The sequence below is a fragment of the Dipodomys merriami genome, unplaced genomic scaffold (genome assembly GCF_024711535.1).
Source record: "Dipodomys merriami isolate MVZ:Mamm:240054 unplaced genomic scaffold, mDipMer1.0.p SCAF_59, whole genome shotgun sequence".
Taxonomy (NCBI): Eukaryota; Metazoa; Chordata; class Mammalia; order Rodentia; family Heteromyidae; genus Dipodomys; species Dipodomys merriami.
Window position 1 is genome coordinate 1,904,701 of NW_027206168.1, and position 26,285 is coordinate 1,930,985.

A 26,285-nucleotide genomic window follows, 5' to 3' on the forward strand; every position below is an offset into this window, starting at 1 on the left:
GATAAGCATCTCACAGACTTTTTGGCCTGGGCTGGCTTTGAACCACGATCCTCAGATCTCAACCTCCTGAGGAACTAGGATTATAGGCATGAGCCACCAGTTCCCGGCCAAGAATTAGCATCTTTTCTTCTTTTGGAACACACGGTAGCTCTTCATTTATGAAAGTCTTTCTTTTATATCCTTCAGTATAATGGTGTGATTTTCATCATATTAGTATCTGCCCATTTTTTCCTAAACCCATTCTTCGGGTTTTATAGGTCAATGGCAGAAGCTATGAATAGTAGAAAAGGTAGCTATTGATTTGCACATACTTACTTTAAAGAAGTTAAAGAAGACAGTATTTATTGTCAGTACCAGGGTTCAAATTCAAGGCCTCTCACTTATTCAGCTTTCTTGCTAACAGCTGGTGCTCTACCATCTGAACCACACCTCCAATCTAGCTCTTTGCTGGTGAGTAGAGATGGAAATTTTTGGCTCCAGGCTGGATTCAAGCTTTCCATCCTCCATGTCTTAGCCTCCTTAGAAGCTAGGATTACAGGCATGAGCTACTAACACCCTGCCTAACCATTTGTTCTTTAACTACTGTACTGAGCTCTTCCACTTTGCTTTCTTATGTTTTTATGTTTCTTATGTTTTTAATTCATAGCAATATTTTGGTATGCATATGTCTTCTGATTTATACCTTATCTAGGGACATCATTGAATGTATATGAAGGGCTGTTTAGCTGAGTATTAAAATACTTTTTTCCTTGAGCTCCAGAGGACTCCATAGATAATATTTTGGGGGGTTTTCCTCTATCTTTCCCCCTGTAATTAGCAATTAATATGGCCTTGGTGCTTATCCCAAATGCAGCTTCCACATGGAGAAACTGGAAGTGTGTGGGCAGTCATGACACTATGAGAGCAAGTTCAGCGTTCACTGGTGTGAGTGTGAAAGGAATAATGCGAGAATCAGAGACATTTCATAGCACCAGATAGAGCCTGAATGAGATAAACACTGAGATTATAGGGTGGCCATTCTCATCCAAAACTCCCAAATCTGAAATGTCCCTGACATCCAAAACTCCTTCACACCACCACAACACCAAAAGTGGCAAACATCACCATGGTCCCAGGTGGCAGGTTCTAGTCAGAGCATGCACATGTGTGCTCAAGTATCATATGAAGTTGTCTTCAGCTTACAGAGTGAGGGGTATATACAACAAAATAAATTTCACATTTATTAAACATGAATCCCATTGCCAAGATACCTCATGAAAATAGTCTAAAATCTGAAATCAGAGATATTCTTTTGTTTTCTGGTCCTACACATTCCAGAGAAGGGATATTTAATTTGCATTACATTCTATGTTGATGTTTTTCTGTTTGGCCTAAAGATCCCAGTTATTATGGATTATAGTCATGGGAAGCTGTGAAAGCCATGGGGGATAAAGCATTAAATCCAGTCCCAATAAAACACAAACATTATTAGTTTTTATTTATTTACATATTTATTTACATATTTATTTATTTATTTATTTATTTATTTATTTATTTATTTATTTATTTATTTATTTTACAGACAGGGACTCACTATGTTGTCCATGCTGGCTTTGACTTGAACTAATGCTTTTCCTACCTCAGCCTCCCAACAAGCTGGGATTACAGGCATAAGCCATCACACCCAGCTGATTGATTTTTAATAAACAGATCCAGAGACTGATAGAACTGAGAGAGACATCAGTTCATATTACTTACCCTTGTAAGAAATTCAGTACTCAAAAATGTGAATATGCAAAGGGCCGGTGGCTCACATCTGTCATCCTAGCTACTCAGGAGGCTGAGACCTGAGGATCACAGTTTGAAGCCAGGCTGGGCAGGAAAGTCATGAGGCTCTTATCTCCAATGAACAGGTATCCAGTACAGTGATCTGCACCTTTAAATTGTTCAATACGTCCTTGTACAATGGGAATGAATCAGGTTCCTTGGGGAGCTGGAGCTCTGTGCAGATACATTCTGATCAGAAGTAGAAATCAAGTGGTCAGGAAGGATTGGGGTATTGGAAGGACCAGCAGTGTCTGTGCATTGTGGAGAATATGTGAAGGCTCTTAGGGAAATGTGCCTTATTGGTAGTATGGATAAAATCTGCTGAAGACATTCCCCATCTCCCTCACAGCCTCCCTGCCTGGATACATCCCAAGCAGTTGATCCCTTCATCCTGGACACCATCACATACTATGTTCGCATGGGTACCCAACCTATATATTTCCAGATCTACAGGGTCAAGGTAAGCCTCCCATGCCTCCTACTTGGGGCCCTTGGGGTACCATGTCAGGACTACAAGACCACCACTTGGATCCCTCGGCTATGGAGAACAGGGATCATCAAGCTGCAAGTCACAGACACACCTCTGCTCTCTAGGTGATAATGCTTTGTCTGCTTAGTAGCTGGATGGATCCAACCATCACTAATATCTAAGAATCAGATCCACACAGAAGAGTGAGGATCCAAGAGAGGTTGCTCTGAACTCATTTTCAATCTCTAGCCACAAATTCCCAGTCCAAGGCTATTTTCCCCCTAGTGCTAGGGCTTAAACTCAAGCCCTTGAGCTCTCTCATTTGGCTTTTTCACTCAAGGCTGGCACTCTATCACTTGGGCCATGCCTCCACTTCCAGCTTTTTGCTGGTTAACTGGAGGTAAGAGTCTCACAGACTTTTCTGCTCAGGTTGGCTTTGAACCATAATCCTCAGATCTCAACCTCCTGATGACAGGCGTGAGTCACCCACACCCAGCTCAACTACTCTTGTATACATTAAAGGAGCACACAATAGAGCACTAATCAGATGTACAGTCAGTAAATGCATAAGTGGTCTCATGGTCAGGTAGAGAGACATAATTGTGTTTGCTCTCCCTTTACCTTGGTATGTATGTGTTTCCACCAGAACCATCACAAGAATGTAAGTAGAATGCTGTGTATTGGCTTTGCAATAGCTATGACATCTTTAGGTAGAGAGAATTTTCAGTTCCATTACAATCTATGCGATCATGGTCAATTGTATTTATATATATATATATATATATATATATATATAATATATATACATATACATATTGTGTGTGTTTGTGTTCTGTTATTGACCAAACGGTGGTTATCTCTTATTCAGCTGATGGATATATATATTTATGTAATATATTATATATTATGATAATGTAATATATTATATAATATATAATTATAACATAATTATAACATATATGTATAATAAAATATATATTACAAAATTATATGTGCATTATACTATACAATATAGATCAGCTATATTATATGTATATATGTATATATATTATATGTATATATAATGTGTATATTATAGTCTAATTATGTAATATATTATATTATATATAATAACAACCTACTATACATGCATATGTAATTATGTGATATAATACATAATATATAATATATTAAAGATTATATAACAATTATGTTATATAACATTATATATTATATAATATATATACTATTTATTACATGATAGATGTTATATAATATATATCTTATATATAATTATAGCATATTATATGCTATAATATACTATAATATGTTATAATATATTATATATTATATTTCTTTAGTGGTGGATGGGTTCAACTCAGAATCTAGCATGGCCAGGCACCACCCATGGCTCATACTGTAACCCTAGCTACTCAGGAGACTGAGATCTGAGAATCATAGTTCAAAGCCAGCCCCGGCAGGAGAGTCTGTGAGATACTTATCTCCAATAAACCAGTAAAAAGCCAGAAGGAGATGTGATTCAAGTGGTAGAGGGCCATCCTTGAGCAGAGAAGAAGCTAAGCAAGCATGAGACTCTTGAGTTCAAGCCTTAGTATCAGCACAAAAAATAACTAAATACCATAAAGACTCGAGCATGGGTGTGAGGCAGAGGCAGAGATGGATCTGGGCCAGTGAGCCATCCTTCCCCAATCCTCCTTCCTCCCTTCCTACCCCTTCTTCTTTCCAGATCTTCAGTGACCTGAGCCAAGAACCTACAGAGGACATTTTCCTCACAGAGCTGAAGATGAAGATCCATGAGCCCAAACCCCCCAAAGGTGAACAGTGGCCCCTGCTTCCCAAAGCTCGGGCTCAGATTCCCTGGAACTGTCCTACCTTGTCCCCCAGCCGGCTCAACCCTGCGCCTGGCCGATGTCAGAGCTGCCCTTGTCTCCCTCCCTGGAGCTCCCCAAGCCCAGAAGCCAGCCTGGTCCCCCTGAGTGCTAGCTTAGCATCCAGGACTCAGCTTGGCCTCTGTGTGCGTGGAGGGGGATAGGGGACCTCACCCCTCAGCTTGTACCTCTCATCTCTTCCCCCTTCACAGAGGGTGCATCACCCCGGAGGAGAGGGGCAGCGGAGAGCCTGGGCGCTGAGCTCTCCTTGTGCTACCAGAAGGTCAGTGACTTGGCTGTGGTCAGGAGGGTCCGGGGGTTCAGCTAGCAGAAGTGGCTTCACGGACCTGGAGGGGCTGAAGGAGCTAAAGGTCTTTTTCAGTCTGGTGTGATTCTTTTTTCACTAAAGGCTGGTACTCTACCACTTGAGCCTCACCCCCCACTTACGGCTTTTTGCTGGTTCATTGGAGATAAAGAATCTCTCAAATTTGTCTGCCTGGGCTGGCTTTGAACTGCGATCCTCAGATCTCATCTTCTGGAGTAGCTGGGATTACAGGCATGAGCTGTCGGTGCCTGGCTCCTTACAGCTGTTAGCAGTTTTTCAGCCGTGGGAGGGTTTTTCAGGGACAAGGTGGGGGTGAAGGGGTCAAGGTGCATCTTCTGTGTCAACAAGGCCATAATGGAACTTAAGGAAAGAGAGGGCTGACCCCCTGCTCCAAATCTCTCTCAAGAGCTGAGCAAATGCCTCAACTAATCCCACTGGGGCTGGAACCTGGGGCTGGAAGTTGGCAAACTAGGCAGGCTCCATGCCTCTATCCCTGGGTCATTCAGGACAGTGCCCCAGGCAGGGCTGAGGGCAGGCCGAAACACAGGAGAGGCCAGACTGGGAGTATAAGGGTGCAGGGAGAGAGAGACACAACTTGGACCCCACCTGTTCCTTAACCCCCACCCCTACCCCCCCTCAGGCCCTGCTCAGCCACCGTCACCAAGAAGTGGCCATCTCCCTTAGGGCCACTGGGCTGGTCCTGAAGGCCATTCCGGCCAGTGACACTGAAGGTAAGGAGCTGGGGGTGCAGAGCAAAGAGAAAGAGAGAAAGGCTGAGGAGGGAGAAGTCATGGAGAGAGGAAAAGGACTGAAGAGGGAGCGTGCTGAAGGTGGCGCACATCTGGTCACAGAACTCCAGCTTGGACAAGCCGAGCCCTGGGCTTCCCTGACTGAAGCAGGGCCTTGGCACTTTAGGGTTCATTGTTATGAATATATTAATTCTATTGATCTATATTTATTGAATTATATATATCTATATTTAATTATTATTTGCTTACATTGGGATTTGAACTTGGGGGCATATCTGCTTTCATTTAAGGTATTACTGCCCAGACATATGGAAATATTTGAACACTTTCTGTTTAAATTCATACATAGGAATTCACACATTCACAGGGAGATGTTTATTATTTCAAAATTTCTTCTAAGTTTCTTCAGGGTCTGTTTTGTTTTGCCTGTAATTCTTGGATTAGTGGGTAACCAATACATCCAATTAGAAAAACATATTAAATCACAATTTTAATGACTGAATAGAGGTATATCACCCTGAAATATCACTATATGGAAAAGTTTTCTGGTTTAATTTTTTTAAATTAGAACCCGAATTCTGGCCTGGGCCTCTGTACATGGGAAATTAGAAGACATCACTTTAGAGCAGATAGTCATTAGAGCACCTGCCTAGCAAACACAAGACCCCAAGTTCAAGCCCCAGTACTACACAGAAAGGTTACCTCTCGCTGTGCAATCTCTAAAAGGGTAGCAATGTGGATTACTAAGCATGGCACCTGTTTGCCAGGGGCTAGGCAATGCTGTGTTTATGGATGAACTCCTCTGAGCACATGCTAAGCTATGAGACTGTTTCTTTAGAGGAACTTACAAGGCCACTCTGTGGAAAGATCAAAGCCAGCCCCTGTACTGTCAAGCTCTGCTGCTCCCCACTACCCAATCTTACACATGACTTTAAAGACATGAGCACAGAACCAACAAGACCATTCGCCCATGGGCTGGGAATGTGGCTTAGTGGTAGAGGGCTTGCCTAGTATGCATGAAGCCCTGTGTTCTATTCCACAGAACCAACAAACAGAAAAGGCCTGAAGTGGTGCTGTGGCTCAAGTGATAAGAGTGCTAGCCTTGAGCAAAAGAAACTCAGGGACAGTGCCCAGGCCCTGGGTTCAAGCCCCAGGACTGGGCAGGTGTGGGGAGAGATTAAAAAACGTTCAGCCTGTCAGGTGCAGGTGTCTCACAGCTGTAATCCTAGCTACTCAAGAGGCTGAGGATTAAGGCTGGCAACCAGCCCCAGCAAGAAAGTTGGTGAAACTCTTATCTCCAATTAACCACCAAAAAAGTGGATGTGAGGCTCAAGTGGTAGAGCACTAGCCTTGAGCAAAAATGCTGACAGCACCCAGACCCTAAGTTCAAGCCTCAGTACCAGTCGTCTCTCTGTCTCTACTGAATTTGTGCTCTTCTGTTTGGTTGAGACAGTAACTCCCCAGATAGCCCAGGTTGGCCTTAAACTTGACATCCTCCTGCCTCAGCCTCCTGCACTTGTATCTGTTTGTTTATATTGATGGTACAAGGGCCGTGTGCACTTAAGTCTGGTGCCCTGACACTTGTTCTGCTTTTTGCAGTCAATTGGAGATAAGAGTCTTGTGAACTTTTCAGCTTAGGCTGGCTTCGAACCTTGATTCTCCAGATTGCAGACTCCTATGTGGCTAGGATTACAGGCCACTGGTGCCAAGCCACATGTATGTTCTTACAAGGCACCAGAGCTCCAGTCGAGCTAGATTTGTGAGTGACGTGTGAAACTCATTCACAGACATTCTTTCCTTGTGGTCTATAAACACATGGGAGATATATAGTGGCTCCTAGCTTAGAGGTAGGTGCAGGTGATGGATTAACAAGAATCAGGGCTGGATGGGTAGAGATTGAACTCCGGCTTTGCCACCTGATACCTGGTGACCTTGCAAGAGTTGCTTGTAACTTCTCTACATTTTCAGAGAAATTTCTGAAAACAGACTTGATACTCATTTATAACATAGAGTGTAATCTTGGCCCTTATATTTAAATCTGAATTTTTGCTTGTATCTTCTTCCCAAGGTACCTACTCATCCCCTACACCCAAACCCTATCAGATCAGGTCTGGTGATATCAGAGTCCCCCTCAGAGGGGAAAATGCACAACTCCTTTAGCCAGAGGGAGGGACTGGGCCTGGGAGCAGCCACACAGTCATTGTTGGTGGAGGTATAGGGATGGGACTCAGACTTGCCTCTCATGGGAGGGTCCCTGGGTTCAATTCCCAACACCACAGCTAAGTAAAAAAAAAAAAAAAATGTTTACGCCAACGGAACCAGGCACTGGTGGCTCACACCTATAACCTTAACTACTCAGGAAACTGCGATATGAGAATCTCAGTTTGAAGCCAGCCAGGGCAAGAAAGTTGCAAGAAAGTCTTATTTCCAATTATCCAAATTTTTTTTAAAAGGGGGAAAAAAGAAAAAAAAAACTAAAGCAAAAGTGGAGCTATGGCTCAAGTGGTAGAGTGCTAGCCTTGAGTAAGAAAGCTAAGGTCCAGGGTTTGATCTATACACACACACACACACACACACACACACACACACACACACACACACACACACGCACGCACACCACACCACAATCAAAGGAAAGTGTGAAGCAGGTCTCTCCTTGCCATGATGCTTCTGGCTAGCTATTCCTTCTATTCTCATGGTGTCTGCGGCTAAAGAGGAATTCAACCGAACGTTCTTCCTTTGGTAAAGGGGGGCAGGGGATAAAGGACAGAGCTGCAGGAAGGAGTTGGGGCCAATGATGGCTGCCTGGTCTGAGGAGACAGACACCTAGCTGATTCTCCAGGGAGCTGGGTCATGGGGAAGCAAGTGGAACAGCTCAAGAAAGAATTGGGAAGTGGGGAGATAGAGGGCTGAGCTGGGGGCGGGGAGGGAGTGAGCTGGGTTTGGGATGGTCTTCTTAGGACCCAGAATCTCCAATGGACACTTCCCAGGAGTCCCACTCCCAGCCCCCCATCTAATTCAGTTTTGGGGTTCCCCATTGCCCCTGCAGTGGCTGCGTCTGCAATGGACCACATGTGTCTGAATGTGAGCGTGGCGGAGGTTGTCAAGTCCTGTCACCTGGCGGGAAGGTCCTTCTCGGTAGGTTCCAGTGGGAGGTACAGGGCACGGGTGGATGGGAGCCAGGCCAGCAGGTGACAGGGAGCCTGCATGAGGGAAAGGCCTGACAGGAGAGGGCACACTTCGCTATGGAAATGAAGCATCCGATCAGAAAGAATCTGCCCTCCAAACTGTGTTTCAAATACACAACACCAATGAGGCTACATAAAGCACTCAGAGTCAAGGCCCTGTCCTCTACCCAAGGACCATTTGAGGACCTGCAATATGTCCCTTGATCATAACAAATGCCCCCAGCATCCCTGGGAACCACACAGCAGCCAGACCACTAAAGAATAGCAGTCTTTGCTGGGCATTAGTGGCTCTCTCCCATAATCCTTGCCACTCAGGAGATCTGAGAATCCAGCTTCAGAGCCAGCCCAGGCAGACTTATTTCATGTTAATTACCAAAAAGTTAGAAGTAGAGGTGTGGCTCAAATGGCAGAGCACCAGCCTTGAGCAGGAGAGCAGAAAGCCTTGAGTTCAAGCTCTAGTGCTAGTGCCAAAAAAAAAAATAGTGTAGAAGGGAGGGCCCCATTGATGATTCATGTCTGTAATCCTAGCTACTCTGGAGGCTGAGATCTGAGGATCATGGTTCAAAGACAGCCTAGACAGGAAAATCTGTGAGACTCTTATCTCCGACGAACCACCAGAGAACCAGAAGTGGAGCTGGGGCTCAAAGTGGTAGTGCACTAGCCTTGAGTAAAAGAACTTAGCAACAGCACCCAGGCCCTGAGTTCAAGCCTCACGACCAACAAAAGAGGGAAAGAAATTGTTTATGTAATTAATGCTGAGAAGTGCATATTCCCAGGCATCCAGTTGGTCATGTAGAAGTACTGCTAAAGTACTCCTACCATTCGTAGTAGTCCAACATGCACTGTCCATTCAGGCTGGGAGAAGAAGCCACAGGCCATGACAACAGGGAGAGAGTAGAGGCAGGATTATTACTGCTAAGAATCATGTCCGAGAAGCAAGCAGGGGAGCCCTTGGTCTGTACAGAAGAAACAACAGACCTAGGGTGGAAGGAATGGACAGGGCCAACTGCCCTGAGCAAGGGTGACACATGGACGTGTCATCTCTGTGTGTAGATGGCGACAAACACCTTCCGGACCTCCAGTATCCAGGTCCAGAGCCAGGACCAGAGGCCGCTGATGCTGTGGTTGGACAAGGACAATCGGCGCACATTCAAGGACGTAGTTAGGTGAGCTGGGCCTGCCACCTTCCCCCGCCCCCCCCCCTCTAGTCCAGCCAGGGCTCCAGACTTCATGGCACAAACAAGGATACCTTATCAGTGGTGGAACCTATCGCCAGACAGAGGTCCTGATGACTTGGATCTAGGTAGCAGAGTCTGGCACTGGGGAGAGGCTGAGATGCTGAGGGGTACACTCAGCCTGCAGTCCTCCTGACCCAACCCCCTCATGCTGGCACTGGAGGAGGGGGTGGGACTTCTACCAAGGCATCACCCTGGAGCAGCTGTGCCAATTAATAGGACCCTTGCAGGCTTTAACTAGGAAGCATGTTAAGAGAGACCGATAGACACAGAAATCCGTCTCCTCTTCCGGGGAACCCAGGCTCCCTATATTCTTTTTCCTTTTGATTTTCCTCTTCCTTCTGCATGCCATCCTCTTCTATACCCTTCAAATGCATGGGATATCTCCGGTCCCTCAGATAGGCCCTCTGAGCTGGTCTGTCCCCACCACAGATTTGAGGTTGATCCCTGCCCAGAGCCATGTTCCAGGTCTCAGAGATCCAAGACGCCATGGCCCAATCCAGAAGAGCAGAAGGCAATGGAACAGACCGAAACCACGTCCAAGCCTCTTCAAATGCCCATCAACACCTACTCTGGCATTGTCCAGTGAGCCCAATACCAGTGCTAGAATTGGGCCCAGGGCAGCAGGCACAACAAGAAACACTACTCCCAGGCTCTCCAATGCTGGCACCAACAGCGAAAATGAGGGACTGACTCCACTGAAGAGCTCTGGCTTTGACCAGAAGTCTGGAAGGGCCTGGAGCTCAGGGACCTGGCCATAGGGATGTGTGATGATGCAGAACACAGAACAGACCCAGGGGACCCCCGAGTAGAGCCGAGCTGAGATGGAATGGGAGCATGTGCCCCTTGTGAAGCGCCCATTGTGTGTGTTCATTCCTTTTTGTGCTGGTCCTGGGGCTTGAATTCAGGACCTAGGTATTGTTCCTGAGTATTTTCCACTCAAGGCGAGCACTCTACCACTTGAGCCACAGTTCCATTTTCAGACTTTTAGTGGTTAATTGAAAATAAGAGGCTGGCTTCAAACTGAGATCTTCAGATGTCAGCCTCCAGAGTAGCTAGGATTACAGGTGTGAGCCACCAGTGCCCACCTTGCATTTGTTTTTAATCACTCCCTCCTACCCTTGTCTTTAGCCACTCAAGCTCACCACCCAGCCCTTAAAAACCAGCACCAGATACTCTTAGGAGAGGAACATAAAATCACAATTACCTCTATGCTGCTGATCATATAAAATAATATTTATCAAAATGAATTTCAGGAAATGGAAACAATAATTTTTTTCTCTCTGTGTCTTGTTGGTTCATTTATATGTCTTGGGGAGAGGGTAAGGGGAGCACAGAAATGAAGGGATAAAGGGTGAACAAATGCAGCCATAGTGCTCACTAGACACTACGTGGAAATGTACTATACAAATTGTGGGTGGGGATGGAAGGGAAACACTGGGAGACAGTGAGGGAAGAGATGGCATTGTTCAGAAAGAAATGCACTCTTTACCTGACTTATGTAACTGTAACATGTTACTTATGTTTCCCTCTGTACTTCACTTTTATAGTAACAATAAAAAAATCTAAATTTAATAGCATCAGAGCTGCTATTTTAGCCATTGCTCTAGGGCCAAGGAGAAAGATGGAAGAAGGTCAAAGGTGAGCACACTTGGGTCCACTCAGAACACTGTCTACTCCACCCATGCCAAAGTACATCTCTCCCACTGAAGAAAAGAATAACAGAGTCAATAAATGCACACTGAAGTCTTTCTGCTTTTGTCTAATACCCAACAATATTTAGATTTTAATAGAAATCAGAGGGCAGGCCTTCTCATTAACTTAGGGACCGTCCTGATAAGGCACTCTTCCCCAAACAGAGGTGGAAATATGCAGTAATTTCAAAGGATCTTGAGATTAAAGACATCACAATTCTTAGCATTTGAGTTCAATGACTATCAATGACAACTGTTCTAGTATCCCCACACTTAAGAGGCAATCTCCACCCCAGAAGGAGAAAGTAACCAAGAGAACACAAAGCCTTGAGCCCAGAGGCTGGGAAGGTGGCTCAGTGGTAGAGTGCTTGCCTTGCATGCATGAGGCCCTAGGTTCGTATTCCTCAGCACCACATAAGCAGAAAAAGCCAGAAGTGGCACTGTGGCTCAAGTGGTAGAGTGCTAGCCTTGAGCTGAAGAGCTGAGGGACAGCCTCCAGACCTAGAGTTCAGGACTGGCAAAAAATAAATAAAAATAAAATTTAAAAAAGCCTTGAGCCCAGCCCCATCACTGGATGAGTTTCAGCAGACATATAGTACTTGAAGAGGCCCTTTTAAATTTGAGGATTTGAGAGTAGAAAGGTGAAGCCTATGCCTGTAATCCTAGCTACTCAGGAGCCTGAGATCCATGATTTGAAGTTCAAAACCAGCTTAGGCAAAAAAGTCCATGAGACTCTCATTTCCAATTAACCACTAAAAAGCTGGAAGTGGAGCTGTGGCTCAAGTGGTGCAGCAGCAGCCTTGAACAGAAAAAGCTAAGGAACAAAAAGCCCTAGTGCCTACCCACTCATGTGAACACACACACAAACACAAAGTAACAACATGTGCATTCTATTTCAGCCTCTCAATGTCCTAGGAATTGAGACAAGTACCTAGTAGGCACTTATGCCTGCAGGGACGCTGCAGGGGACCTGGAACCAGGCACAGGTTTTCTCAGGTAGACAGGAATTTCAAAGGGGAAAGGGTGGGGCCACATAGGCAGCAGTGTGGAGCCCAGCTCCCGGAACCCTGAAGGTGTAAGCATCTGAGGGCAAGCAGCGGGCAGAGTGCCTGCCTCCCAGAGCAGATGAATCTGGGACAGGTCAAGACCAAGACAAAGATGGATGAAGGAGCTGAGTAGGAGAGGGACAAGGAACAGGCTGCAGTGTGGCTGAGGTGTTTGGAAACCTGAAGTGACTACAGACAATATCACTGAAGTTGACTGAATTTGCCCTGAGGAAACTGAATTTCTTTTTCCTTTTTTTTTTTTCAGTATTGGCGGGATATAAACTTGTTCATATTCATGAAGTCTTTAAGTAGACATGTTTAGAGTTTCCCAGCTGTTAAGGTGCAAACACACTGGGCTTTCTTCCCAGTTCTCTAACAACTTCAAGTCTTGGACCAAATTCTGCTACACAAGCAGACAGATTAACAAGTATTCCTGCCCCCAACTCTACCCATTGCCAAGGCTAGGGTTGTAGATCCGTGGTAGAACACTTGCCTAGCATGCTCAAGGTCCTGGGTTCAATTCCCAGCACTATAAAAAACAGAAGAAGAAAGTAGTAAAAAAAAAAAAATTAGTGGCTGGGGGCTGGGAAGGTGGCTCAGTGGTAGAGTGCTTGCCTTGCATGCATGAGGCCCTGGGTTCAGTTCATAAGCAGAACAAAGCTGGAAGTGGCGCTGTGGCTCTAGTGGTAGAGCACTAGCCTTGTGCTGAAGAGCTGAGGGACAGCACCCAGGCACAGAGTTCAGGCCCCAGAACCAAAAAAAAAAAAAAAAAAAAAAAATCCAATCAAACAAACAATAAACAGTGGCTGGACACTGGACTAATTTGAACAAAAGCCTGTGGCATCCTTCCAAAAAGGATTCTTTTTTCTAGGTTCTTTTTCTAGATTCTTTTTTTTCTAGGTTCTTCTATGCTTTCAAGTGAAGACAAGAATGCCTCATAAATCAGATCAGATATGGTTAAATTCACCTGTAAAATCTATTATGTTGACAGATGAAGCTACTTCTTTTGATCTTAAAATTGTGGATGTGTTTCTATCAGCTGCCTCTTGAGTGTGGCTTTTAATTAAATGCTAGTTTGGGGCCGCTGGAATGTTTACCTCCAAACAAGGCCAGTAACTGCCTTAGGTGTAGATTAAAACTATACAGTACACATAGACTTCTGCGGGGCTGTGAGGTGCTACCAGGATCTGACCTGACCTCCCTCCGCCGCCAGTCCTTCAGTCTTGAACTAGAAATGGGTTGCAGGAGGAACAGCTTGGATACTATGAAACAGTCCTGGGTCTTGGCATCAAAAAAGAAAAGAATCCCCGCCTTCTCGAAGCTTTGATTGCATGGAAACAATCAACAAGGACAGAACAGCTTGATAGTAAGGAAGTAGGAGCCATTAAAGCAGGTGGTAGAGGTGAGTCTTGGGCTTACCATTTCACTTTTGGTGCACAGGGGGTGATCTGTGTGGGTGCCTGCGGATCGGGAAGCCTTTGAATAATTATTTAGAGGAAAGAACTTAATAGATCCCTTTTCTCCACTCTCTCCCACCTCCATCCTTCATCCTAACCCCAACATCCAAGACAATGCGATATCTAGGGGACAGGTGGAACCTGTACCCCAGCTCAGAACACACCCTAGAGGACCCAGGACACGCCTGTGGTACACCTGGATACATCCGGGCAGGCAGCGGAGAAGCCTCGGACTGGGACGTGGCAGTTGCGGAGAGGGAGATAGGGGGAGGGGAACAGGTGCGCCGGCCACGCCCCCGGACGCCACGCCCCCGGACGCCACGCCCCCGGACGCCACGCCCCCGGACGCCACGCCCCCGGACGCCACGCCCCCGGACGCCACGCCCCCGGACGCCACGCCCCCGGACGCCACGCCCCCGGACGCCACGCCCCCGGACGCCACGCCCCCGGACGCCACGCCCCCGGACGCCATGCCACGCCCCCGGACGCCACGCCACGCCCCCGGACGCCACGCCACGCCCCCGGACGCCACGCCCCCCAGCGGCCACACCACGCCCCCTGGGAGGGCGGGGCTGCTTCCGGGTGGGGGCGGCCGTTGAATGGGTGAGCGCGGCGCCTCCCGGGGCGGAGGCCGGCCGCAGTGGGGCTCGCCCTGAGCCGGGACCTCCCCCCACCCCTCCCCCGCCCCGGCCCCCCCCCCCCAGCCTCCTTCTCGGGGGTCATGGAGCCGCGCCCTCCCCGGCCGCCACGGCGCCCGCGCCACGCTCCCCTCCGCTGTCCCCAGGTCCGGGTCTGACGGAGAGCCGGGGCAGCCATGAGCGCCAACCCCCAGTGGGACGTCAGCAGGGCGCTGGGGGTGGCCCGGCTCTTCCACCTGGTGTGCGGGGTCCGGGACGCCTGCGTGGCCCCGTTCCTGACGCTGTACCTGCGGCAGCTGGGCCTGTCCGCGCCCTGGGTGGGCATCCTCATGGGGACCAAGCACCTGGTGGCGGCCTGCTGGGCTCCCTTCTGCACCTTCCTGGCCAGGAGCTATCAGAAGCGGCGGATGCTCCTGCTCGGCTCGCTGCTGGGCTCGGCGGGGGCCGGCCTGCTCATGGTCCTGGTCCCCCCTCTGGATGGACACCCGGTGGACCGCGCTTGCAACGGGAGCCACGGCGTGCCCGCCACGGTCCCGCCACGGGGGACCACGGGGGCCCCCACGATCTCCGCCCCGGAGTGGACCTCCAGCCCGCCAGGGAGGACGGCAACTCCCGAAGCTTCGGGCCCGGGAAATGGACCCCGCCAAGACGATCTAGAACGTCTGAGCGGCCTCCGGGGCTACTGGGTGGGCCCTATTGAAGAAGCCAGGACTACCACCCGAGTTCCCGGGCCGGGTACTTCTGCTTGGGAGGGCGCGTTGGAGGTGGTGAATTCCGCCCTGGCCCTGCTGCCCTTGGGGAGGGTGCCAGGAGCTCCAGCCAACCTGTCGGTGGCCGAGGAGGAAGCCCAGGTCCTGGGCCTCTCCCTGGAAGGGTTGCGATGGACTTTCATCCTCTCCTTGGGGTTCCTGGTGTTCTGGGAGCTGCTCACCGCCCCTCTGGAGCAGGTGGCGGATGACAGCCTTTACGAATACTTGGATTTCGTGGACGCCACCGATCGCTACCGAAACCTGTGGGTCTGGAGATTGCTGGGCATGGCAGCAGGTGTGTGCGGCATCACCGCCTTGGTGGGGCAACTGGACTGCTTCCCCATGACCAACGGCCCCCGGGGTTTGGTGCATTTCTACAGCTACTCCCTGGTCAGTATCCTGGCCTCGCTGGTGAGCATCGCCTTCCCGGTCCCCCTCTCCCGGCGGCCGGAACCCAGCTACAAAACCGTCAAAGCGCTGTCTCTGCTCGGAGGCGATGCCCGCCTCGTGCTCCTGGCTCTGACCGTCTTTCTGCTAGGAGCGGTGGCCAGTACGGTGCAGAACTTCCTGTTCTGGCACATGAAAGACCACGGCAGCAGCGAGCTGATCATGGGGTTTTCTGTGGCCCTCAGCCTGCTGGGGGAACTCCTGCTCCATCCATTCAAAGCAGCGTTGCTCAAGAAACTGTCCCGGGTGGGCGTGATGGGGCTGGGGCTGGGCTGCCTGGCGGGGCAGCTGCTGTACTACTCTTTCCTGTGGAGCTGGTGGTCCGTCCTGCCCGTGCAGATCCTCGGAGCCATCAGCAGAGGGGCCCTGTGGTGGGCCGTGGCGGCCTCCATAGAGGAGGGAGCCACCCCGGGCACCGAGAGACCTCTGGGTACTATGTTCCAGGGCCACTTTTACGGAGGTGGCTGTAGTTTGGGCAGCTTCGTAGGGGGCTTCGTGGTGATGCGTTTCAACCTGGTTGTGCTCTACCGGTCCTGCTGCGTGATCCTGTTGGTCTGGCTGGCCTTGTTCCTGTCCATCCAACCCAGGCTGCCCAAAGGGCGGAAAATCAACTACTCGAAGCTGTTAGCTGTGGAGGGGAGCGACACCAGCGACTCTGAGCAGGGGTCTGAGCGGGACTGGCTGGTGAAGGCCATGAAGGAGGAGCACTCGAGCTGGAAGGGCTGAATGGGTCACAGCACACTCACCAGGAAAAGGCACTAAGGAATTGGACAGACTTTAGTCCAATCAGGAGCCCGGAGGCTGGAATCCCTCCCTGGATCACTGGGAGAGCCTTGGGGAACAGAAGCCATGTGTATGCCTGAGGCCCAACAGGATCATCTCATTATATGATTTTCTTTTGAAGTAAAAAAAAAGAAAATATTTGATTCCTTTTTTGCCATTCAATGGTTTAAAAAATACAGAATAATATAAAAATTCCTTTACATTCACTTCCTTTTGACAAGGTCTGGGAAGGCTCTAATTGTCCTGGTTAGTGTGATACTTGGTCCCAGGAATCGCTAAGGTGATGTCATGAAATTGGCAGTTGTAGGAAAGCAAGGAGGCTCAGCAGCATGCAGTAGGCAGAGGGGGGAAGCAGGCCTGGATAAGACCTGAGTGTTTCCACGGGTGGTGGCCCAGTGAGGTGCTTGTGACTCAAATCTATAATCATAGCTACTCAGAAGGCTGAGATCTGAGGATCACAGTTCAAAGCCAGATGAGGCAGAAAAGTCTACAAGACTCTTCAAGTAACCATCAAAAAAACAGAAGTAGAGCTGTGACTCAAGTGGTAGAGCATCAGCTTTGAGAGAAAAAAAAAAAAAAGCCAAGCAAGAGCACAAGGCCTTAAGTTCAAGCCAAGTACGAGCACAAGAAAAACAAAAACAGAGGAGGTGGCCTGTTATATAAAAGCTCAGTTAGGACAGGTGAGAATGGTATTGAACACTGACCCTTATGCCAACACACAACACACACATACACCAGGATTACACACACTCACTAGAGAAATGATTGAACCTCATTGTGTCAATACAGCTGTGACTCAGAGCTAGAGAAAAGGAAGCAGTACATGGACATCTACTGGAAAGACATGTTTCTAGAGTCTTTATTTGTTTCCATTTCTCCTAGGAAGCTTTAGGTTACAAATAACTAACACAAAATGACTTTGCCTTAGAGATCCATTTGTCTCACCTAAGACATACAGGCAACAACGGAGCTCACAGATGCCCATGAGGACAGAGTCCTTTCAACTCCTGACTGTCACAATCAGCTTGTAAACCCTCCTCCCCTCCCCTCCCCCCATTTGTATCATAACAAAATGGCTGCTGAACCTCCAGGCTGCTTGCAGGCAGGAAGCAAAGGGAAAGACAACAAGGCAACAGAAGAAATGGGATCAATAAAACAGAAGTCTCCCCAGAACTTCTTGGGCTACCTCTATTAAAGCTATGTCATCTTGCCATCTCGTTGCAAAGGAGACTGAAAAGCAGAGTCTTTTCATTTGGATCCAGTGACACCTCAAGCAAAATCGAGGTTACGTTAAGATGCGAGGGAGGATATTAGATCATTAAGCAGGAGCTCATACAGCTACATTGGCAATGAAATCCATATCTAGATCTGCCTCGTTCCAAGTCTGGAGTCCCTTTAGCCCAATGAGCTCGTTTCCCCACAGCTATGGGGTGGCAGGGTCAGGTGGCCAAGAATTTAGTGGAGGGAGGTAAAAATGTAATGTTAAGCTTGAATCCTATCTAGTGTTTAACATGTAGACAGAGTATACAATAATGCCACAATACAAACACACATGCCTTCCTGACCTATGCCAAAGAATGAGGAACTGGCATAGGAGCTAAGGTAATAAGTGTGACTAAGAAGAAGAAAAGAAGGAAGGAAGAGTCACTGCCATTTGCCTGTATCCACAGTATCCCTCCTACAGGATCAGACTTAACGAAACAACCCATGGGAATGCCTAAAGCTGGAGGTCTTACTGTCCTTTTGGACTAAGTTGGAGAAGTGAGTGGTACTGAAGGAAGAGCTGAATGGAATAATGATTTAAGACTCCAAATACTTGGCTACTTAGTGTTGGACTAGCCTGGATCCCTAAAGAATGTGTTACTTTTACTTGGGCACCTCAAAAGCAAAACACAGAGTCCTAAATTCAGAGAGCCAATAGCCAACCAAGTATGATGGCTCACACCTATAATCCCTACTACTCAGGATGCAGCGATCAGGAGGATTGTGGTTCAATGCCTAGGTAAAAAGTAAGATCCCATCTTGACAAAAAAAAATTTTAATGGACCATCATGGCTCATACCTATCATCCCAGATAGGAAGTGTAAGTAGGAGGATCAAGGTCCAAATTAGCCACAAGCACAAAACAAAACAAAAACAAGACCCTACCTGAAAAGTAAAGCAAAAAGCAGGTAGAACACATGCTTAGCAACTACAAGGCCCCTAAGTTTTAAAAAAAAAATTTTTTTTGGTCAGTTATGGAGCTTGAACTCTGGGCTTGGGTGCTGCCCCTGCATTCTTCAGCTCAAGGCAAGTGCTCTACCGCTTGAGCCACAGTGCCACTTCCAGTTTTCTCTAGTGGTTTATTGGAGATAAGAGTCTCACAGGCTTTCCTGCCCAGGCTGGCTTTGAATTGTGATCCTCACATCTCAGCCTCCTGAGTAGCTAGGAATACAGGCGTGAGCCACCGGCCCCCGGCTAAATTTTTTTTTTTTTTTGTCGGTCATGGGGCTTGAACTCTGGGCCTGGGTGCTGTCCCTCAGCTCTTCAGCTCAAGGCGAGCGCTCTACCACTTGAGCTACAGTGCCACTTAAAAAAATTTTTTAAGTCAACAGTCTAGCTAGATTTACACACACACAAACACACACACACACACACACACACACACACACACACACACACACACACACACACACACACACACACACACCCTGAAGTTCAAGACACTGAAAAACTCCACACAGCAGCATTACTGTAGTTTAAGGAAGGGACAGACCATTTTGGATGAAAGAACACATCTTTAAGACAGTTGCTGGTGGCCAGCTACTCAGGAGGCTGGGATCTGAGGAACAAACTTTGAAGTCAGCCTGAACAGAGAGTTTGTGACACTATCTCCAATAAACTACAAAAATAAGCCAAAGTAGAGCTGTGGCTCAAGTGGAAGAGCTTTAGTCCTGAGCAATAATATTCAGGAATAGCATCCAGGCCCTGAGTTCAAACCCCAGTACCAGCAGACACACACACACACACACACACACACACACACACACACACACACACACACACACACATTCACAAAGAAACTTTAGACTTCAAGCTGGGTAACAGTTTGGCTCACACCCATAATTCTTGCTATTCAGGAAGCTAAGATGTAGTGATGGAAAAGTATCCTGGGAAGAAAAAAATCTGTAAGACTCCCATCTCTCATGAACCAGTAAAAAGCTTGTTGGAGGCATGGCTAAGATGATAGAGCATCATCCTAGCAAGTGAGCCACGCAAGTGTGAGGCCCTTCATTCAAGACTTAGGCTTGGATACATGACATGGTGTTTGCTGTATCAGCTACTCAAGTCAGTAGATCAGGTAAGTTGTGTAACATCAAAGGCAATAAAATGCTGAACCCCAGTCCTGTGAATCTTGCAGATTGCAAGCCTGACAATCTGATCTCTCTTGGTTCTTGCTACATGGAAAGTAAATATTGAATGAGTTGTGATGACTATGCTTAGATTTACTTAGACCATTATTCTCTAAGTGAATATGGTAGAACACTTAATCCTAGTAGGATAGAGGCTGGAAGAGAGAAATAAAAAGGATCCCAAACAACCTTGAAAAAGGATGTAGATTACTGATACATCTTAGAAACTTACATTGCCTATTAACAAAGTAAACACTCTCAAAAGTCCTGTAGTATACAAACTTGTTTCTCTTGTTTGACATCTAAGTCCCCGCAGTATCTGGTAAAACAAACCCCTCTCTCCAATCTAGCAGAGCCAGTATTCCTTCCCTAGGAGACATTTTGGAAGATAACCAACATTAGCAGTTTGGGAGAGTCACTTTTTTTCCTTTTTCTTTTTCTTTTTTTTTAATCAGTTGTGGGCTTTGAATTCAGGGCCTGGGCACTGTCCCTGAGCTTTTTTGCTCACTCCTAGTGCTCTTCCAAGTGAAGCCATGGCTTCACTTCTAGTTTTCAGATGGTTAATAGGAGATGAGTCCCACAGACTTTCTTGCCTGGGCTGGCTTTGAATCACCATTCAAAGCCTCCTGAGTAGCTAAGATTACAGGAGAGAGCCACCAACACCCAGCTTTCATTCTCCAGTCCTTTTCCTGTCAGCTGGTCTCCACTTCCCTTTTTTGCCAGACCTCTACTCTGGGGATCTATTTATTTCTATTTATTCATTTATGAGCTAAGGTCCTTACCCGTCTAGGCAGATGCTCTACCATTTGAGTTATGCCCCTAGCTCCAAGCCTAGAGTTTTATTTCTGAATAATTTGGAGAAGACACTGCTAATTTAGGTCACAATATGTTTGTTTTTCAATTACTTTGCAGGCTCCAGTCTTCCCCCTGGGTTTATTTCCCATGTTTCTCAGGTACTGCTGCTTTTAAAGTGCTTTCAAGGGTGACTGACTTCTGGAATAGTGAAGTGAGAATGGTAGTGAACCACTCTTCCTTAAAAACAACACAAATATTGGCAATGCAACTAGAACAAGCCATTCTGGAGTTCTGGAAATGTACCAAAGCTGCAGAATGAGCGGAAGATCGTGTAACCATGAGAAAATACTGACTCCTAACCAAACAGAGGCATGTATGGCATTGCAACTTGGTGAGCCAATAGCTATAAGAAGCTAGTGGTCTCAAAGTTGAAGGGAGGACTAACCTCTCAGGGAGCTCTGTCAAAAACAGGATCTATTGGAGGATGTATGCTAGAGGGAGGGAGGAGGGCCAAAGGACATGAATGAAGATGAATATTGTCAAAGTGTGTGTGTGTGTGTGTGTGTGTGTGTGTGTGTGTGTGTGTGTGTGTGTGTGTGTGTGTGTGTGTGTACTAGGGCTTGAACTTGGGGCTTTGTGCTTTTACTTGGCCTTATCACTCAAGGCTGATGCTATACCATATCTACACTTCTGGCTTTTTGCTATTTCATTGGAGATAAGGGTCTCACAGACTGTTCTGCCTACGCTGGCTTTGAACCTAGATCTTTAGATCTCAGCTCCCTGAGTAACTAGGATTCAAGTGTGAGTCACCAGCACCTGGCTTAAAGTAATTTACATGCATGTATGAAAATGGAAGAATGAAACCTGTTGACATTGTTTTAAGAAGCAGAGAGGGATCAGGAAGTAATGTGAATAGGGTGAGCTTGGTCAGGGTCCATGGTATGCATATGTGGAAATACCACAATTAGTTTACAACTAATAAAAATCACCCCCCCCCCAATCCTTTCCTACAGCATAATCAATATTTTGACTAAATCAGCAGCTACCTGGAAAACTCATTTCCACAGTATTGTACTTTGTTTGACTTACAACTCAGATCAGGAGGAAGAAAACTATCCCCAGGGCATTACTAAAAACAATAACCATCACACGTAAACTATTACCTTAGATATCTCAGGCTCTAGTCTGGGTTGCAGCAAATAAGAGCCTGGCTAGCCACAATACAACCTTAAGAGGAAATCTCTGAGAAATAGAAAACTACAGGAATTGTTTTCAAAGCTCTAATATTTCTGGGGATGTGGAAGTCTGGGTATATGTACATGTATGGAAACAACATTAGAAAGAAGAAAGTCTTTGTCATTCACCTCTGGCTGACCTTGAGTTCTTATGCAAGCAAGAAATCAAGTCCAAGGCCATCTTATGAACTTTGCAGAGTTGGAAAATGTGCTTTCTGATACAGACCCCCTTGGCAAGGGGTGGGACACGAGGTATGGAAGGGCATCTTCAGCCCCCTCTGGCTAACCACTCAAATAGACTGACCTGAGACTGAATCCTGGGTGACTAGAGTTTTGGCGCATGCTTTCTTTCATATGTGGAAGTGAGAACTAAAACATAATGACAAGATAACCTATACCAGACTCTGGGCATTCACACACAGTCAGACTAAAGGAGCATCCCCTTACGGGAAGAACCCAAAGGTATAACTTCTCTGAACATTTAAAATATTATTTATCAAGCCAGGTACTGGTGACTTAACCCTGTAATCCTAGCTACTCAAGAGGCTGAGATCTGAGGATCAAAGTTCAAAGCCAACCTGAGCAGAAAAGTCTAGGAGACTTTTATCTCCAGTTAACCACCCAAACCCAGAAAGTGGAGCTGTGGCTCAAAGTGATAGAGTGCTAGCCTTGAGTAAAAGCTCAGAGACAGCACTCAGGCCCTGAGTTCAAGCCCCACGACTGACAAAAATAAATAAATAAATAAATAAAATATTATTTATTGAAACAAACTCCAAAAAATGGAAATATGGGTTTTTGTTGTTATTGTTATTTTGGTGGTGATAATGGTGTTTGTTTTTGCTTCCGTTTTTTTTATTCTGGAATGCAAATGGTATGCAGAAAGGGATGAAGGAAGGGTGAACAAATGCTATCCTGCTATGTGGAAAATTGTTCGTGTAACTTGTGGGCAGGGACAGGAGGGGGAAAGCGAAGGAAGGGGTGACATTGTCCCAAAACAGAAAAGTATTCATTGCTTGACTTACAAAATGATAAACCCTCTGTACAGCACCTTACTAATAACAATAAAATTGTATTTTAAAATTAACAATTTCTTCTTTTTTTTACACACTAACAGGGAAATCAGGGCCTGCACACTACAGAGAAGAAAGGATATATAGACACGATTCAAGAAGTTCCCAAATAAATAGCAACAAGAAAAGCAATAACAACACAAGTCCAACAATATCAACCAACCTGGGGAAATAGCGCTTAGTGTTCAGCAGAAATCTACAAAACACGCAGAAAATATGAGGCATAGGTCACTAACACAGAAACTTAATCAGGCAGAGAAACACTCAAAATGGTATAGCTCAAGAGGTGGAGCTCCAGCCATGAGCAAACAAAGCCAAATGAGAGCTCAAAACTTCCTTACTAGTATTGCACTAGGAAAAAATTGCTCTATGACTCGAATCCCATAAAAACGTTGCATTTGAAAAGTACAAATTGGGGCTGGGAAGGTGGCTCAGTGGTTGAGTGCTTGCTTTGCATGCATGAAGCCCTGGGTTCGATTGCTCAGTACCACATAAGCAAAAAAAAGCCAGAAGTGGCACTGTGGCTCAAGTGGTAGAGCGGCTAGCCTTGAGCTGAAGAGCTGAGGGACAGTGCCCAGGCCCAGAGTTCAGGCCCCACGACTGGCAAAAAAAAAAAAAAAAAGTAAAGGAGGGGCTGGGAAGGTGGCTCAGTCGTAGAGTGCTTGCCTTGCATGCCTGAGGCCCTGGGTTCGATTCCTCAGCACCACATAAGCAAAAAGAAAAAAGCCGGAAGTGGCGCTGTGGCTCAAGTGGTAGAGTGCTAGCCTTGAGCTGAAGAGCTGAGGGACAGTGCCCAGGCCCAGAGTTCAGGCCCCATGACCGGACCCCCCCCCCAAAAAGTAAAAGTACAAATTGGAAATGGAGTGGTTTAAGTGGTAGAGTGCCAGCCTTAAGTGAGAAAGCTAAGGAACAGTGTCTAGGACCTGAGTTCAAGCCCCAGTATTGGCCCACACACACAAAAAGAAAAAGAATAATACACACTGAAACAGTAATTTTTGTACCTATAATACTTACAATGGCCTTTTAATACTTATAATGGATTCTCAACAGTTGAATGGTAACGTAGACAAAACAAAAAGTCCTCATTAATTGCAAATGTGTCTGGGTTACAACCTATTTGAAGAATTAGAATAATATATACCTGATTTAAATAAATAGCATAGAACAATTAATATGTCCATAATTTGTGAGTAGGACAAAAGGAGAAATAAGTGTACAAATGGTAAGTCTGTAACTGCAAAAGCTAAACTTATTTATGTATCTGAATATTTGTTGTTTGATCTGAGCAATAAAGGTAGACGGATGGAGAAAGAGAGAAATATAAAATTGCAGAAAGAATGCAGAAGTAAAATTAATAGTGGGAACTAAGGGGGAATAACATTTATGACAAAAAATGATTTTTTAGCAAAAAATTACATTTACACTTGGCACTGGTGGCTCACACCTATAATCCTAGTTATTCGGGAAGCTGAGATCTGAGGGTTGCAGTTCAATGCCAGCTTGGGCAGGAAAAGTCCTTAAGACTCTTATTCCCAATTAACCACCAGAAAACCAGAAGTGAAGCTGTGGCTCAAAGTGGTAGAGTGCTAGCCTTGAATAAAAAAGCTCAGAGATAGTAGCCAGGCCCTGAGTTCAAGCTCTATGACCACCACCAACAACAAAAATTGCATATATGCCGGGCACCGGTGGCTCATGCCTGTAATCCTAGCTATTCAGGAGGCTGAGATCTGAGGATCACGGTTCAAAGCCAGCCTGGGCAGAAAAGTCTGTGAGACTCTGATCTCTAATAAACCACTAGAAAATCAGAAGTAGCACTGTGGCTCAAGAGGTAGAGCACTGGCCTTGAGCTGAAGAGCTGAGGGACAGCACCCAGGCCCAGAGTTCAAGCCCTACGACCGACAAAAAAAAATTGCATTTAACTACATGAAATTGTTCTACCACCCAAAATGGTCCTTAAATCAAAGGACTGAGAAAAGTACTTGCAATTTTCAATCCAGGTACTGGTGACTCACACCTATAATCCTAGGTACTCAGGAGGCTGCCATCTGAGGACCATGGATCAAAGCCAGACAAAGCAGAAAAGTCCGTGAGACTCTGATCTCCAATAAACCACTAGAAAGCCAGAAGTGGCACTGTGGCTCAAGAGGTAGAGCACTCACCTTGAGCTGAGAAGCACAGGGACAGCACCCAGGCCCAGAGTTCAAGCCCTACGACCGACAAAAAAAAAAAAAAATGGAAGTGAAGCTATGGCTCAAGTAAAGTACCACTTGAGCAAAAAAGCTAATGACAGCTCCCAGGCTCTGTCTGTGTGCAAGCCTCAGTACCAACACACACACACACACACACACACACACACACACACACATTATTGGACAGCCAAGATCAGGGTAGTGTCCGGAGGATTGCTGCCTAGGCAGGATTTTGCCCTGGTGTAGACAGCTACTTTCCCACAGTGTGCTAACATAGTCTTTGCTGTGTGCTATGCACAACAAGGAACCAGCTGTTGAGTGTCTCTTCTTATATCATGAGGTTAGAACTCCATGATTAGGACCTCATTTGGCCCTAATTGTCACTTGAAGATTTTGTCTCCAAATAGAGTCACATTAAGGGGCTAGAACTTCAACACACAAATGGGGGGGGCAATTGAGTCCAAGGAGAGCCCAAGTCTGTCCCCATAATAGAAGTATAGCGGGGTCACCTACCTGGTTGTGCCCACACTGCTCCTCTTTCAATTGACTACTCTAGATTGGCATTAAGTTGATGCTGAGCAAGTGCTGGCTTGCTTGGCTCTTGCCACACGGTGGTGACAGGATTTCCCACTGTGGTTGTTGCCAGGACAATATGAACATGAGGAATGGCCTGGCCCAGCCCCCACCCCATCCCCTCAACATCTGTCTTTCTCCCTGGGATTTCCTCTCTGTTTCTATCTGGATTTCCAATTACCCATCAACCCCCACCCTCACCCCCCACCCCCCACCCCCCCCCCCCCCCCCCCCCCGGTGTCAGCAGCAGCCTCAAGAGCAGGAAGGAAGAGTTTTTCCTGATTTTCAGCCTTGGGGAAATCCTGGCCTTGCTGTTGCCAAAGATGAGCTTCCTTTAAAAATATATATATGAAGAGCTTGGAACAGATGATTGTAGGCTGTTCTAGCTCTACAATTTTGAGTGTGCTTGAGGAGTATAGAGCTGGTAACTCATATAAGGCGTTCTAAGGTATTTTAAGACTATCGTTTCCAAGGAGATAAAGAGGCTCAATGGGGAAATACCCAAGGACAGAGAGTTATTAGCGTGAACAGATGTCGTTTAGAGGGTGGGTGTCAGTCAAGGTTCAGGGAGTGCAGT

At 46.6% G+C, this 26,285-nt stretch overlaps 2 protein-coding genes across 2 annotated transcripts in view; both read left to right on the forward strand.

Annotated features, from left to right (window-relative positions):
- Pik3r6 (phosphoinositide-3-kinase regulatory subunit 6) overlaps positions 1-11,171 on the forward strand; it is a 38,093-nt gene extending 26,922 nt beyond the window's left edge. The window contains exons 14-20 of the mRNA XM_070001348.1: positions 2,156-2,266; positions 4,002-4,089; positions 4,356-4,426; positions 5,109-5,199; positions 8,267-8,355; positions 9,459-9,571; positions 10,073-11,171. Of these exons, the coding sequence (XP_069857449.1) occupies positions 2,156-2,266; positions 4,002-4,089; positions 4,356-4,426; positions 5,109-5,199; positions 8,267-8,355; positions 9,459-9,571; positions 10,073-10,229 (720 nt within the window). The 3' untranslated portion in view covers positions 10,230-11,171. The remainder of the gene's footprint in view (positions 1-2,155; positions 2,267-4,001; positions 4,090-4,355; positions 4,427-5,108; positions 5,200-8,266; positions 8,356-9,458; positions 9,572-10,072) is intronic.
- A 3,266-nt stretch (positions 11,172-14,437) lies between these two features.
- Positions 14,438-16,640, forward strand: Mfsd6l (major facilitator superfamily domain containing 6 like). Its single transcript, XM_070001349.1, has one exon. The coding sequence runs from the start codon at positions 14,652-14,654 to the stop codon at positions 16,395-16,397; it is 1,746 nt and encodes a 581-aa protein (XP_069857450.1). The 5' UTR covers positions 14,438-14,651; the 3' UTR covers positions 16,398-16,640.
- Positions 16,641-26,285: the final 9,645 nt, after the last annotated feature.

Bases quoted from the DNA above. Each gene is read 5' to 3' on its own strand.
- Mfsd6l (XM_070001349.1), top strand. From the start codon at position 14,652: ATGAGCGCCAACCCCCAGTGGGACGTCAGCAGGGCGCTGGGGGTGGCC.